General features: G+C 42.9%; 1 protein-coding gene across 7 annotated transcripts in view; it reads left to right on the forward strand.

Annotated features, from left to right (window-relative positions):
- LOC147008802 (receptor-type tyrosine-protein phosphatase gamma-like) overlaps positions 1-12542 on the forward strand; it is a 732556-nt gene that overhangs the window by 538128 nt on the left and 181886 nt on the right. For all 7 annotated transcript variants that reach the window (XM_085863992.1, XM_085863997.1, XM_085863993.1 and 4 more), the window contains one exon: positions 11647-11738. In XM_085863992.1, the coding sequence (XP_085720118.1) occupies positions 11647-11738 (92 nt within the window). The remainder of the gene's footprint in view (positions 1-11646; positions 11739-12542) is intronic.

Raw genomic sequence — 12542 nt, forward strand, 5'->3', positions numbered from 1 at the left:
GCAGTTTATAGCTGGGTCGGGATTCACACCCAGGCTGCACAACTTAGAGGTGAGTGTGCCTACTTCCAGATCATCCCGTCAGCCCGCAATATATATATATATATATATATATATATATATATATATATATATATATATATATATATATATATATATATATATATATATATATATATATATATATATATATATATGAAAATTAGGTTGTCTTGATTAAATCCGCAGCAGAGGATGGAGCAATGTGGAGCACGTCCTTCACACCTCCTTCTCCTCCCCATCTTCTCACCACCCACACATCCTCACCTTTCCACCTCCTTCCCACCCAACACCTTCTCTCTCCCCCCCCTCCAACCCTGCACCCCATCTCCTCTGCCACTCCATTGCTTTTGCCCCCACCTCCTCCTTCTTCTCTTCTTCCAGATGGACTGTTGACGATGGCTGCATGTTTGAACCACGGTCATAACACATCCCATGGTACTGCTTACAACATCAAGCCATTCATTGGGCCTTTATACCGTGACCAAATTAATCAAACCTCCTTGTGCATTAGGTAAATGCTTGTAGATAAAGTAAACCACAATGTAGGGTGCATCTTGATGTGCCTACGAGGCCCTACCAGTGCCCGATGCTTTGTCTCCACTCGCGAGCTGTATGTGGAGCCCTCTTGTTGCTTTGGGCCGAGCAATTACTGAGCATGCTGTCAGCCATGCTGGGAGAGCAAAACATTCTCCTCAAAGGCCTTTGTGATCACACACTGGTCGAGAATGAGTTTTGCGTTAAACATCATGTTTACTTTCCAGTGTCATCACATTACTCACGTGACAATTGCACATGTGACCTGGAGTGTGTGTTTTGTACACATGATTGGGACAGAACCAACAGGGTGAATGTTTTGAGCGTTATGCCAGAATCTGGTGGAAATGGCATCCATTTCTTCATGCAAAAAGTCGCCAGCATAAAAGATGGTGTAGAGAGAGAGAGAGAGAGAGAGAGAGAGAGAGAGAGAGAGAGAGAGAGAGAGAGAGAGAGAGAGAGAGAGAGAGAGAGAGAGAGAGAGAGAGAGAGAGAGAGAGAGAGAGAGAGAGAGAGAGAGAGAGAGAGAGAGAGAGAGAGAGAGAGATAGAGAGAGATATATATATATATATATATATATATATATATATATATATATATATATATATATATATATATATATATATATATATATATATATATATATATATATATATACAGAGAGACAGAAAAACAGAGACACACACAGATGCACAGAGTGACACACAGACAGACACAGAAATACATAGAGAGTCAGAGACACAGACAGAGAGACAGACAGACACACAATGAGAGAGAGAGAGATAGAGACACATACACACAGAGAGACAGAGAGACAAAGAGAGCAGAGAGACATACACACAGAGATGCATGGAGAGTGACACACAGAGAGAGAGAGAGAGAGAGAGAGAGAGAGAGAGAGAGAGAGAGAGAGAAAGCGAGAGAGAAAGCGAGAGAGAAAGCGAGAGAGAAAGCGAGAGAGAAAGCGAGAGAGAAAGCGAGAGAGAAAGCGAGAGAGAAAGCGAGAGAGAAAGCGAGAGATATATATATATATATATATATATATATATATATATATATATATATATATATATATATATATATATATATATATATGCAAAGAGAGAGAGAAACAGAGACACACACAGATGCACAGAGTGACACACAGACAGACACAGAAATACATAGAGAGTCAGAGACACAGACAGAGAGACAGACAGACACACAATGAGAGAGAGAGAGAGATAGAGACACATACACACAAAGAGACAAAGAGACAAAGAGAGCAGAGAGACATACACACAGAGATGCATGGAGAGTGACACACAGAGAGAGAGAGAGAGAGAGAGAGAGAGAGAGAGACAGAGAGAGAGAGAGAGAGAGAGAGAGAGAGAGAGAGAGAGAGAGAGAGAGAGAGAGAGAGAGAGAGAGAGAGAGAGAGAGAGAGAGAGAGAGAGAGAGTAAGAGACACAGAGAAACACAGACAGACACAGAAACACATAGAGAGTCAGAGACACAGAGAGACAGACAGACACACAATGAGAGACAGAGACAGAGAGAGAGAGGGAGAGGGAGAGGGAGAGGAAGAGAGAGAGAGAGAGAGAGAGAGAGAGAGAGAGAGAGAGAGAGAGAGAGAGAGAGAGAGAGAGAGAGAGAGAGAGAGAGAGAGAGAGAGAGAGAGAGAGAGGCAGAGAGAGAGAGGCAGAGATGCACAGAGAGACACATACATGGAGAGATGTATGGAGAGTGACACACACAGAGCGACACACCGAGGGAGACACACAGAGAGCGACACACAGAGAGCGACACACAGAGAGCGACACACCGAGGGAGACACACCGAGGGAGACACACCAAGAGTGCACACTGAGAGTGACAAACTGAGAGAGAGACACAGACACAGAGAGACAGACATACAGAGAAAGAGACAGAGACAAAACGAGTGGAAACCGATCTGTTCCAGTTCCACGAGGGTGTGTTTGCTTGTGTTCATTCTTTTGAAAAACGTTTGCCCCAAAGAGTCTTCCTCCAATCTCTTATTCATTAGCGGAAAGAAATGATCGTCCGGTGTTTTGAGCCTTTTTTACAGGACACGTTGGACTATAAATATCATCATCCAAAAGCAGTGCTTCCAGTACGTAAGCTGTGCACAATGTGCTGATTTGATAGGACATCACAGCGTTATGACTTCATGAATGCTTGCGTAATTACGTCTGCCTGCTGTTTCATTTGTGGTTGCATTTTCCTTCTTTATTCATTTTTCCCCATCTATCTTTCCAATATACGATATATGTGCAGGGAAGCTCGAAGATGGGCAGAAACAATTTGGTCTGTCACACCTGTGTTCTCATCATCTCATTAATTTAATCAATGGATTTAGTGATCTTGTCTGGATGTTTCCACACCGGATGAACTATGATTATCTTAATCGAACTGATCCTTTGCAAGCATTTCAAAATTGGGATTCCACATTTACCCTCGTGGCACACTCTCACTCCCTCACACACTCTCTCTATCTCTCTCTCTCTCTCTCTCTCTCTCTCTCTCTCTCTCTCTCTCTCTCTCTCTCTCTCTCTCTCACATTCTGAAAAGACTGTCTGGCAAAACCCTTCCATCTACTTTCTTCACAATCCTCTCGAAGAAGTTATTCAAACTCCTGGGTCTCACAATCATCCATGATCTTTCTTGGGCAAACCACATTTCTTAGTTGGCCTCCGATGCCAGCCGCTCTTTGGGTATCTTCCGTCATGCAAAGTCCTTCCTTGGCACAAATGGACTCCTATCCACCTTGAAGGCCTTCATCAGCAGCTTGATGGAATGCTGACTGCCACACACTCCCTATGGGCTGGTGACCCTGCCTCACACCTTGCTCAGCTTGACGCCCTGGAAACCAAGGCTTTCAAGACTATTGGAATCTCCCATGAAGAGGATGAGGCAATGAACTTATTACTTTGCTATTGCGGACAGGTCGTGGTCTGTCTGGGGTTTCTACATGACACGTGTGGTCTACCATCAACGCCCTTCTGGTGAAACTCCCCAAATCCAGAATCACTGCTCACCTTTGCCCATCATTCCTCTTTGTCCCACCTGTGGAACCAACTTATTCATTCTCTTCAATCTCATTCTTTCCTCCAGGTCTTCAAGACAGCTGTTCGTCACCATTTCAGATCACCCCCCCCCACCAAAATCATGATGTTTTCTACTCCCGTTAAACCACTCCCCTCCCATAATTTCCAGTTTTTTTCTTCCTGTGAGTTTGCTTTTGTATGCATCTTGTCCACACCCTGCATCCTTCCCTTCCCCTCATTCTTATACGCATCCCTTGTTTGGCTGTCTTCATCTATTTTGTCCCTCGGCCCTGCTGGTGGCATTTCTCCCCTCGCTTTCTGCTGTTCCTTTGTTCCATTGCGTCCTGCTCAATTCTGTGTTGCGGCACTTCCATGAGCCTTGACTTTGTATACAAAAAAAATAATTCGACCACAGTACTGCCACATGCTGGCCTGCTCATTTTGAAAGTCACAAATGGATCTTTCAAAGTCCAAAGCTTAAAGAGCAGGTTTTGGGTCGCTGATGACTTTGTGTGATTCGAAGGTTGTAATCACATTAATAATCGTGGGGTATTTATTTTCTTACATTTGAAACTCAAAATATGCTAAAATTAACTTTTCAGTCAAAACTTTTGTCAGTGATCGAAAAACAGTCCGGAAGTTACCGAAGATGCTATGACGTCACTTTCTCCGAAAACTTCGTGAACATTCGGAAACAGCGTGTGAACAATGGCGAGATGCGAATCGGAGAGTGGTTTCAGCGGCGATGAAATTGAGTGTTTTCATTCCGATATTGCCGAGGAATTTATACTATGGAGTTTCTGGCCCTGAGCCATATAAATTTGAGCCACTTGCGAGTGCCAGAAAACGGCCTATTTCGTGTACAAGTGGCAGGACTGACTGCCCGGCAGTTCACACCGACAGACTCCACCAGACAGATTGGTTTATAGATTTTCATTTTCTTGTTCGATGCATAAAATAATGTAAAGTTTGATTCGTCTGTGACTTGATATAATAATTTTTAACCCTCCAGTCACTCAAGAGTCAGAAATAGAATGAATCAATAATGGACCCAAATATATTATACACCGTAGCCTTGGCGTTGAAGTCTTTCTGACAGCTGAGCTTGACCCCAGTGAAAGGGAACAGTTAGAACAAACCCCAACTTTCAAGAGACTGTTGTGGCATATAAATACCAAAACATGTTTAGCCTCATTGGGAAATATTCTACCAAATTTATAAAAAAAGTGGAAAATTGATCATTTTTTTACAATTGAAATGAAATAGCCCAATTTGCTGATGCTGTTAAAAAAAAGTAATTTAATCAACAATAAGTTGATTTGTTGAGAAATTTTTTCATGCTTGTGTTTTTCAGAAAGTTTATTTTTGTGTTTTTCCATGTACTCTTTAAGAATACATTTCAAGGTTTTTCTCACTAAAACTCAACAATTGATTCTGCGACAGAGCAATATCTGGAGAACTTGTCAACCAACAACTCTTATTCACAGAGTGGTGATCAGATGTGTTTATGCCTTAATAATCCTCAGCTGTGAAATGGTCACCACAAATGACAAGTCTATCCAAAGGATCCTCTTTACCCGTTTTCGTTGGGGGAAAATTCGTCCATTTTGTTTGTACAAATCTTATCCACTGCTGGCAAATGTTTGATTCCTTCGGGAATCGGTGGGAGCGATTACCCGTTTTCCAGCCATTTTCGCAAAATGTGACGACACACGTACGAGGCATGATGTACAAATATCAAAATAACTTTGTTCTACAATAATTCAAAATAAAAAAAGGATAATATAGACAGTTGCAAGCTCAAAAAAGCGAAAGAACGGCCCGCTCAACTGGACACTTCTTCAATGAGCGAGGTCCGCTTTGTTTTGGAGAACGTGACGTCACCATCCATATATGGGCACGCGGCTGTTTTTTTTTTTCAACAGCCTCGAGAAATAACAACTTCGGAGTTAAATTTCATTTATTTCCCCAATAGTTAGGCAACCACAATAGTTTGCATCGAACTATTTAATGCACATATAATCATATTGATAAATTTTCAGAACATGTTTGGTGACCCGCAACCTGCTCTTTCAATGTGAATGGGACAAACCGGAATTACGTCTCCACAAAGAATGACTGCATGCTCCGAGGTGCAGGCCCCCTCCCTGCCAGTAGCATTTCAAGACTGCAGTTGTTGAGACCAATGTGATGACAAATACATATCCAGAGAGCTCCGTGGTGATCACACTACTAACTGAGTTTGACCGAGTATTCCAGGGAGGTCTCCCTTGGCTTCAACTATGACCTGAGCTCAACTTGCCACCTTCAGTGATGTGAGTGTATGAGGCGTTTTCAAGCCGACAAGTCAGAGGTTAAAAACTTAATTCATTCCTAAAGTATCAAAATCATGTTTAATAATCTACAGTAAGTTGATCCGTGTTTGAATGGAACAATATAAATGGTTGTAGTTGTGGATGTAGTTGTATATTTTCGATGCCTTTTAAAGATTTTGATTTCTTGATGGAGTTAATTCGCAACTGAAGTCGGTTCATGAATTCATTAAGCCACACACACTTTTTTGAAAAGACAATAGCAGTATCTCTTCAGCAGTGGGACAACTTGTACACGTCCACTGGTGTGCAGTACTGTATTTTGATTCAAATATAAATGGTCTGCACACCCTACACCACTGCCAATCATTTGTTTAGGTAAGCTACTGGTCTTAATCGATCAGTGCATTTAAAGCGAAGCAATTGTATCCCTGTCTCATCTCCAGATATTTTCATCACTGCAATAGGTACCATAGTTACTATTAGTTGTGTGGGGCTATCCTCACGAACCAGACTCTGATGTTGTTAAGAAAACTCAAAGCTTGTCGTTGGAAGCATCATATAAACCAAGTTTCGCTTTTGGAGTTAATATTTGTTGAGCCTCGTTGTAAGTGGCTTTGTGCGAGAACAAATTGAAAGCAGGTTGGTTTGACCCTCTCTCTCGTACATTTTGTCACTGCACCGCATTGATGAAAAGGAAATGCTTGATTCTATTGGTGTCGATTGTCCGCTGTGGCTGCAGCATTACTATCCATCCATCCATCCATCCATCCATCCATCCATCCATTGGCACCATACTCTGTGCAGAGCGTTGGTGCTGCTTGTAGATCCTCCAGAGACTCAGCAGTCTCCTCGGCTATTGGGCACAATCCTGGACAGGTCGCCACTCAGACACAGGATACCAGCAAGCTGGCAATCATTTTGCCGACCTCGGAAGGATGACAGGCAGAGTCAACCCCACCTGAAATTAATTCAACAGAAAAGTGGGATTTGAACTCAAGATCCTAGGATAACAAGCCCACCACCCTAACCATTAAGCCAACACCAGGCATAGCACCACGATGACACTTGTAAATTGCTGATGAGTCTCACGTTGAAAAGAACAACTTGAAAACACAGATGGCAAAATCTGAAGGCAGGAGGTACGACACAGCCCACTGCCTTTTCTCGTTTGCTTTGGCCCAATTGCCCACGTCGGAGTACTGGAACTGACTGATGAATTGCATTCTGCTGCAGAGTTGTCTCGATCTATCACCTTCTTCCTCAGCCATTCTTTAAACCTGAACCCGATGATAAAGGTCTTGTAGCTCCTTGGCCCCGAACCTTTGTTTCAGCCACTTTGTCAGCATTCACCGGGTTGTCAACGCATTTTATTGACTTATCGTCTTTTTTTTGTATTTTATTTTCATGTCCCTCAACATCGCTCTCTCCCTCTGTTTGTACAGATTTTCTATCTCTTGTCTATCTCGCACGATGTTTCCAATGGAGATCTTTCCATAGTTATTAGTGATGGACTAGAGTCTTTTTTTTTCTTCTGATTTCAGACGTTACATAAGGATTCAGAGCTGAACTCGGACACCTCATGACTTGAGACCAAAGCGAAGGTCTCATTCGTGTCCAATGTAAGACCAGTCCCTGAAACTGAAGTTCAAAATAATTCCACGTACGGTGGGTGAACCTATTCCTCATTAAATACAAACCAACTTTGTTTGTGTGTGGGCCACGGTGGGGGAATGTTTCGTTCATTCGGTTTGACATTCCCTTTGCTGTAAAGTGAGGCAGGCAGGATGATAATATTGCGCTGTATTTATCACACATATATTCAGGAGGATTATACTGTTGCGGGCCGGGGGTCGGTGGCGAGAACGACCGGTAGGTGGGGGAGGTTACGCTGTCTCCCACCAGACCCTGGAATTGTAGGCCGTCGCTCCGGATAATTCCGTGAGCTGGCGGGTCGCTGAACCGACCGTGGACGTCAATATCTCAACCGCGTAGCGTAGGGTCTGCTTGTCTAAAACCAATTCACCTAATTAACGACGCGATTTCGACTACCGGGGAAACCACGCCCTCGGCATATCTTGCTCGAACCGGGTCACTCTACCGACTGCGGTCGAGTTCCAACTACCGACTACCAACTCCGGTTCGGTTGCAGCCGAGCGGAAACTGCCAAAGCCGTGCCGGCTATGATAGACTGATTACCGGGGATGAAACCCCACTTATACTCAGACCCGGACCATGCCGGACCAATGTAAAAAGGGACAGAAACGGACTGGGAACATTTCTAAAAAATTTATTAACAGTAAAATAAAGACAAAGGCAAGACTTGGCATGAATATGCAAGCAGGGAAATATTTACAATAAGCAAAAAGACTTAAACAATTCTACTTATAGACGGGCCCACATGCAGACACACACCAAAAAGAAAATAAACCCCAGAGTCTTTATTTGACCCTCGAAGCCGTGAAGAGAGACAAGCTGGGGGTCAGAATTCGTGGGTACCTGGTCGTCGAAGGAAAAGGAGTACTCTGTAATGCGTCACCTGCCAACAGGTCGTCGGTTTGGTCCCAGTCACATGTGTGGGACTCGTGGATCATGGCGGTGCTCGCGTGGCGAACAGTCGGGGTCAAAACAGCCCAGAACTCCCCGCAACAGCCACCGCGAAACAGGACCGACCACCTTCAGCCTCCGCGAACAAACTTGGCCGGACCCAGCCACCATGAACAAACTGACTGCTCGTAACCGCTACTCGTGACCACTGCTCGTAACCACACACGAACTCTCATCCACAGAACTCCTCCTCTCACTCTGAGAGTCTCGGAGATATATCTCCTCCCACCACGGGGAGGGGCTCTTGGCGAAAATGCCTCGCTGTCTGCCCCTCATTGGACAGGGTCCAACAGTGCACCTTTCCGGGGCGGGGCCTTGGCCCCTGCCGGGAAACCCCAACTGCTCTTTCCACGTGGGGTCAAACTTGATGAGTAACAGTATAACTCTGCAACGGTACGTTGGTGGTGCAGCCAGTTGGCGGTGGCTCGTGATGGGCCAAGGGGTCATGCAGATGGCTTGTTGGTTGTGAGATGTAAAGATTTAATAACCTAACTAAAATAAGTCGCAACACACGTTTTTTATTCTCCCACTTGACAAAAGGAAAGGGATCTGACTACACATGTACTTAATGGGATAACTGACATTTAGGACCTGTATGTTGAATACAAATGGTTTCCAGATCTGTAACAATACGTTCGTTTGCAGACACCCTGTATGTGATGATGTATTTGCACACTGAGCAGCCACTTTACTTGGACCCTCTTCGTGAAATCCATTCAGATCCCCATTTGCCTTCATCGAGATCTGGACACAATGTGGTATCAATTTACAAGTTGTCATAAATAGTGGTGAACATGAAGTCATCCATCCATTTGGGGGTATTATGCCAATGAAAATACAAGGGTACAAAAGCCCAATGTTTACCTGCTATTGTTGTCGCTGTTGTGATTAATATTATTTACAGTGAGAGAATGCACATTGATGTAGAATGTTTGCAAGTGGTTTGCGGATTTGATACACCCACAGCTTGATGGGGTTTTTTTTTTTCCTGAAATCATGTGATCCTGTCACATGACAACCCCCATCTGCATCTTCGTTCGTGTGATGTCTTCTCATAAATGAACCTGATAGCATTTCTAGTGGAGGAATGTAAAATACATTTCGAGTAATTTGATCCTCATGAAGTGTTAAGCAAAAGCGAGAAACAAAAATGTCCATCTGATAACTGAGTTATGTTGTGTATAGAGACCTCGCAGGTGTTTCCCTAAATATTATCAGGGTTTTCACTCCAACTGGAGACGTCTTTACTCGGACTCAATAGCTTATCATTTGGACTTCAACTGGAAGATTTGGGACCTGGAGTTGGATCCATACTGGACTTGCCAGGATTTAGCGTCTCCCTCTCCCACTCTACTCGTCAACCTTCATTCATGATGTTCTTGATGTTCCTTATGCTTCTGCCTCGGTCACATTTTCTTTCCTTCCCAGGCTCTCCTTCTTAAAACCATTTTCCAGTGTACTTTGTCCCCTCTGAGTTTCTTTTGCCACCACTCTCTTTGCCTTTAAGCACTGTAATCAATTATTAGGGTTTTCTGAAGGAGCCATAACTGCTTTCCAGATACGGTTGCCAAACCTCCTCTTGCACACAATTGGTGTTTAGGACTTCTCTTAATTCCTTCTCCTTCGCAGTTTATTAACGTCACGTTTCATAAACTATGATTATTAATCGAGTGTGGCTCATTTTGTGAGAAAATTTGAGATGTGGCGTATTCCTTATGTCGGGCCATCAAACTAATCGCAACCAATGAAAGGTGCTCCTTTTAAGGGTGTCGGGATTTTCCTCAACCTCGCAATGCTGGTGAATGCGGCCATCCCCATGTGACTGCTTTGAACAGACCTTTTGCTGGTGTTCTGTGCTACTTGCACTTATATTCTGATTTTGTACTCATATTTTAATAACTATCTTTATTCCAGATATTTATGCGCGTGGAGGAGCTTCTTCATCCTTGTGCAGCACAATGTTGTGGGGTAGCATCAATGGCAAAGGGCACGGCTGTGCAGCTGATGTAATGCCCTCTGCTGGTTAGGGCAGGAATTTGTAACTTGGCCGGGGTGCCAGCGAAAGCTCACCTTTTCTACGTGCCAGACACCGTGGGATCTTTAATGTTCACAAGCTCATGCTGGCAGACGAGACTTCCAGTTTAACATCCATCTGAGGGATGGCACACGCATTGATAAATCGCCATACCTGTGAAATACTGGATGACAGTTTATAGCTGGGTTGGGATTCAAACCCAGGCGAGACAGTTTAGAAGAAAGTGTGCAGACCTCTCAGCCATTCTGGTATCACATGGAGGAGTTAAATTAGTTATTTGTTTTATGAGGCTTTCCGGTGTCGATTTGTTGCTTTGGTTTACATCTTTTGTTACCGAGTCTTTCACCAATCAGTTTTATCACTTGACTTGTTGCATCAATCATTTATCATACATTAATTAATTATTCTTGCTGTTTACGGACACAACGGTGTCATTCCAACGTTCAACTCGAGCGTTGTAGTTGTTAATTTTCACGAACATGGTGGTGATCCTTTTGGGTGGCGATGATTTTGCCCGAGGATTTCTGCATCATATTTTATTTTGTGGGACAACTTTGTCTCTTTATTTTTAACTGCTTGCCCATCTTCTCACTTGTGTTATTCTCATTTCTTTTTGTTTCTCTCTTTCTCTACACAGCTCTGTGCTTCTTGTATTTTTGCATAAAAGTTAAATTCTTGCAGTGTTTGATCTCCAATAAGGGTTTCTTTCTTGTCGTTAACTCCTCGACTCTGCAAGTGTTTTTTCTTCTTCAATCTCTATGACAGACTCTTGTATTTTAAGTGACGTCTTATTCTGTTCCAGGTAAATCGGTCGGTGGAACACCTTTGGTGGGAATTATAACTCAGCTCGATGTATCTGTCTTTATATTCCATGATCATATAGAACTTGACAAGAGATCATGGTGCCCTGTGCAAGCTGGGGTTTTTGCTATCAGATTTGGGCCCAACAGTTAACTCAGATTTAAACCCACTGTGTATAGTATGACACTTCTGCCGTTGTACTCTCTACCTGTTACAATCACTCGCCAGTCTCTTCATGCATTGCCTGTTCCTCCTGTGATGTGTGCCAACAGAAAGTGTTTCCAGACCGCACATTTTTATGTCGATGACAACGATTCTCCGCGAGTGGTTCCAACCTCGACTTTGCCATTCCTACCATTCTCAGGTGTGTTGTCCTCACGAAATATGATTGTGGTCAGGACAGGTATGGAAAGAGATTATTTCTCCCTGAACTTCATTGTGTGAGCTTTCACATTGTGCTCTATGGGAATACACCAGGGGGATGTGTTCTTGTGGTTTTATACAACATGGAAAATCATACACGCCTTTATTTTCCCCTTTTATGCAAACCTCTTGTGATGTGAGAATCATCATTTTTTTTCCCAAAATGCTCATGAATTGTTGTTACATCGTAAACCCAGACAGTATGTATAATGTGTGAATCATTTTTACTTCTCCAATTAACAAGGACACCACATTTAGTTTGCAGTTTATCTGTGGGAAAATTTAATGTCAACTTTATGTATAATAAAGACCTTTATTGCAAAGGAAAATACGAAATGTATGTATGCATGTATGTATGTATGTGTGTATGTGTACATGATATATAAACATATATATATATATATATATATATATATATATATATATATATATATATATGTTTGCGATGTTAACGTGTTTTCAAAATTACCGAGCCAAATTGATTTTTTCCATCTGTCACACGCAGCTGTTTATAAAGACTAATGTTGATGAACATTTCGCTCAAACGTCTATCTCAATGTAACGTTGTTTTTCGGTGAAAGCTACTCAAGGTTTTTGGGTTGTATACAGTATGTACTGTTGTCAATAAACAAACTGACTCCAACCTGCCGATTCCCGAAAAATTCCCGATATTGGCCAAGCACTAATACAGTGTGTGTGTGTGTGTGTGTGTGTGTGTGTGTGTGTGTGTGTGTGTGTGTGTGTG

This window comes from Eptatretus burgeri, chromosome 18 (genome assembly GCF_056783735.1).
Source record: "Eptatretus burgeri isolate ZD-2024b chromosome 18, Ebu_testis_v1, whole genome shotgun sequence".
Classification (NCBI taxonomy): Eukaryota; Metazoa; Chordata; class Myxini; order Myxiniformes; family Myxinidae; genus Eptatretus; species Eptatretus burgeri.